This window comes from Wolffia australiana, chromosome 8 (genome assembly GCF_029677425.1).
Source record: "Wolffia australiana isolate 7733 chromosome 8, ASM2967742v1".
NCBI lineage: Eukaryota > Viridiplantae > Streptophyta > Magnoliopsida > Alismatales > Araceae > Wolffia > Wolffia australiana.
The window spans coordinates 16,109,897-16,110,886 of record NC_135842.1 but is presented as its reverse complement, the minus strand read 5'-3'; the positions used below and the strand labels follow the sequence as shown (position 1 = coordinate 16,110,886).

The window sequence follows — 990 nt, the reverse complement described above, 5'->3', positions numbered from 1 at the left end:
TAATCTTAATTACTGGCGGCTCACGCTCGGCGCGGGGCGAGTTAACATCTGTATAGCCGGGATAATCGCGCCGTTCAACGCGCTTTGTTTGTGCACTAAGTATGAGGATGGGGGATAGGAAGCCTACTCGATGTTTCACGCCGAGTTATTTGTTTATAGGCTCCAAGTATCGGCTTGCTGGCTGAGGGTACAAAGATGTCTATAAATGCCGTAGTCCGGATGCTTGCATGCATAGAGCGAAGAACTCCGAGTCCAACGAGAGAGGAGAAGATGGCATCGGGAAATCTTGCATGCGCGACACTCGCCATGGTGGCCTTGGGCTTGGCTCTGCTGCATCCGACCTATGCCCAAAACACCGTAGCCGACTATCTTGGGTTGCACAACTACGCCCGCGCTATGGTAGGCGTTGCTCCCCTGAGCTGGGACACAGATATTCAGGCGGACGCGCAGAACTATGCCAACCAGTTGGCCGGTGCGTGCACTCTTCAGCACTCCCAGGGTCCCTACGGCGAGAATCTCTACATGGGATACGGGGACGCGGCGGAAGTGGTAGGGACGTGGGTGGGAGAGAGCCATTACTACGACCCCAGCAGCAACCAGTGCATATCCGGGCAGGTGTGCGGCCATTACACTCAGGTGGTGTGGGGAGACACCCAGAGGGTCGGTTGTGGCCGCTCCCAGTGCAGCTCGGGGGCGTACATAGTCGTCTGCAACTACGACCCACAAGGAAATTGGGTAGGCCAGAGGCCATTTTAATTTTTCTCCCCAGGGTTTTCGCCCCGGAGGTCATCAGAGTCCGGTTTCGACGCGTCTCTATGGTGTATACTCAAAATGGATGCCCCTACTTTGCATCCGGACCAAATAAATAATCCAGTCTTTCTCTCGATCGAGTGACACCCCTGGTTAATGCTTGACTCTTGTGGTCGAAACCCACGATTCGTCCGCGCGATACAGCTACAAATTCTGGCGTCTCTTAGTACGTGAAAGAGA

At 54.6% G+C, this 990-nt stretch overlaps 1 protein-coding gene across 1 annotated transcript; it reads left to right on the top strand.

The window, feature by feature from the left end:
* The first annotated feature begins 270 nt into the window (after window positions 1-270).
* Window positions 271-756, top strand: LOC144707151 (pathogenesis-related protein 1B-like). The gene has a single exon (XM_078580267.1). The coding sequence runs from the start codon at window positions 271-273 to the stop codon at window positions 754-756; it is 486 nt and encodes a 161-aa protein (XP_078436393.1).
* Window positions 757-990: the final 234 nt, after the last annotated feature.

What these genes read in the sequence shown, in the direction of transcription:
- LOC144707151 (XM_078580267.1), top strand. Translation starts at nt 271, where the DNA reads ATGGCATCGGGAAATCTTGCATGCGCGACACTCGCCATGGTGGCCTTG.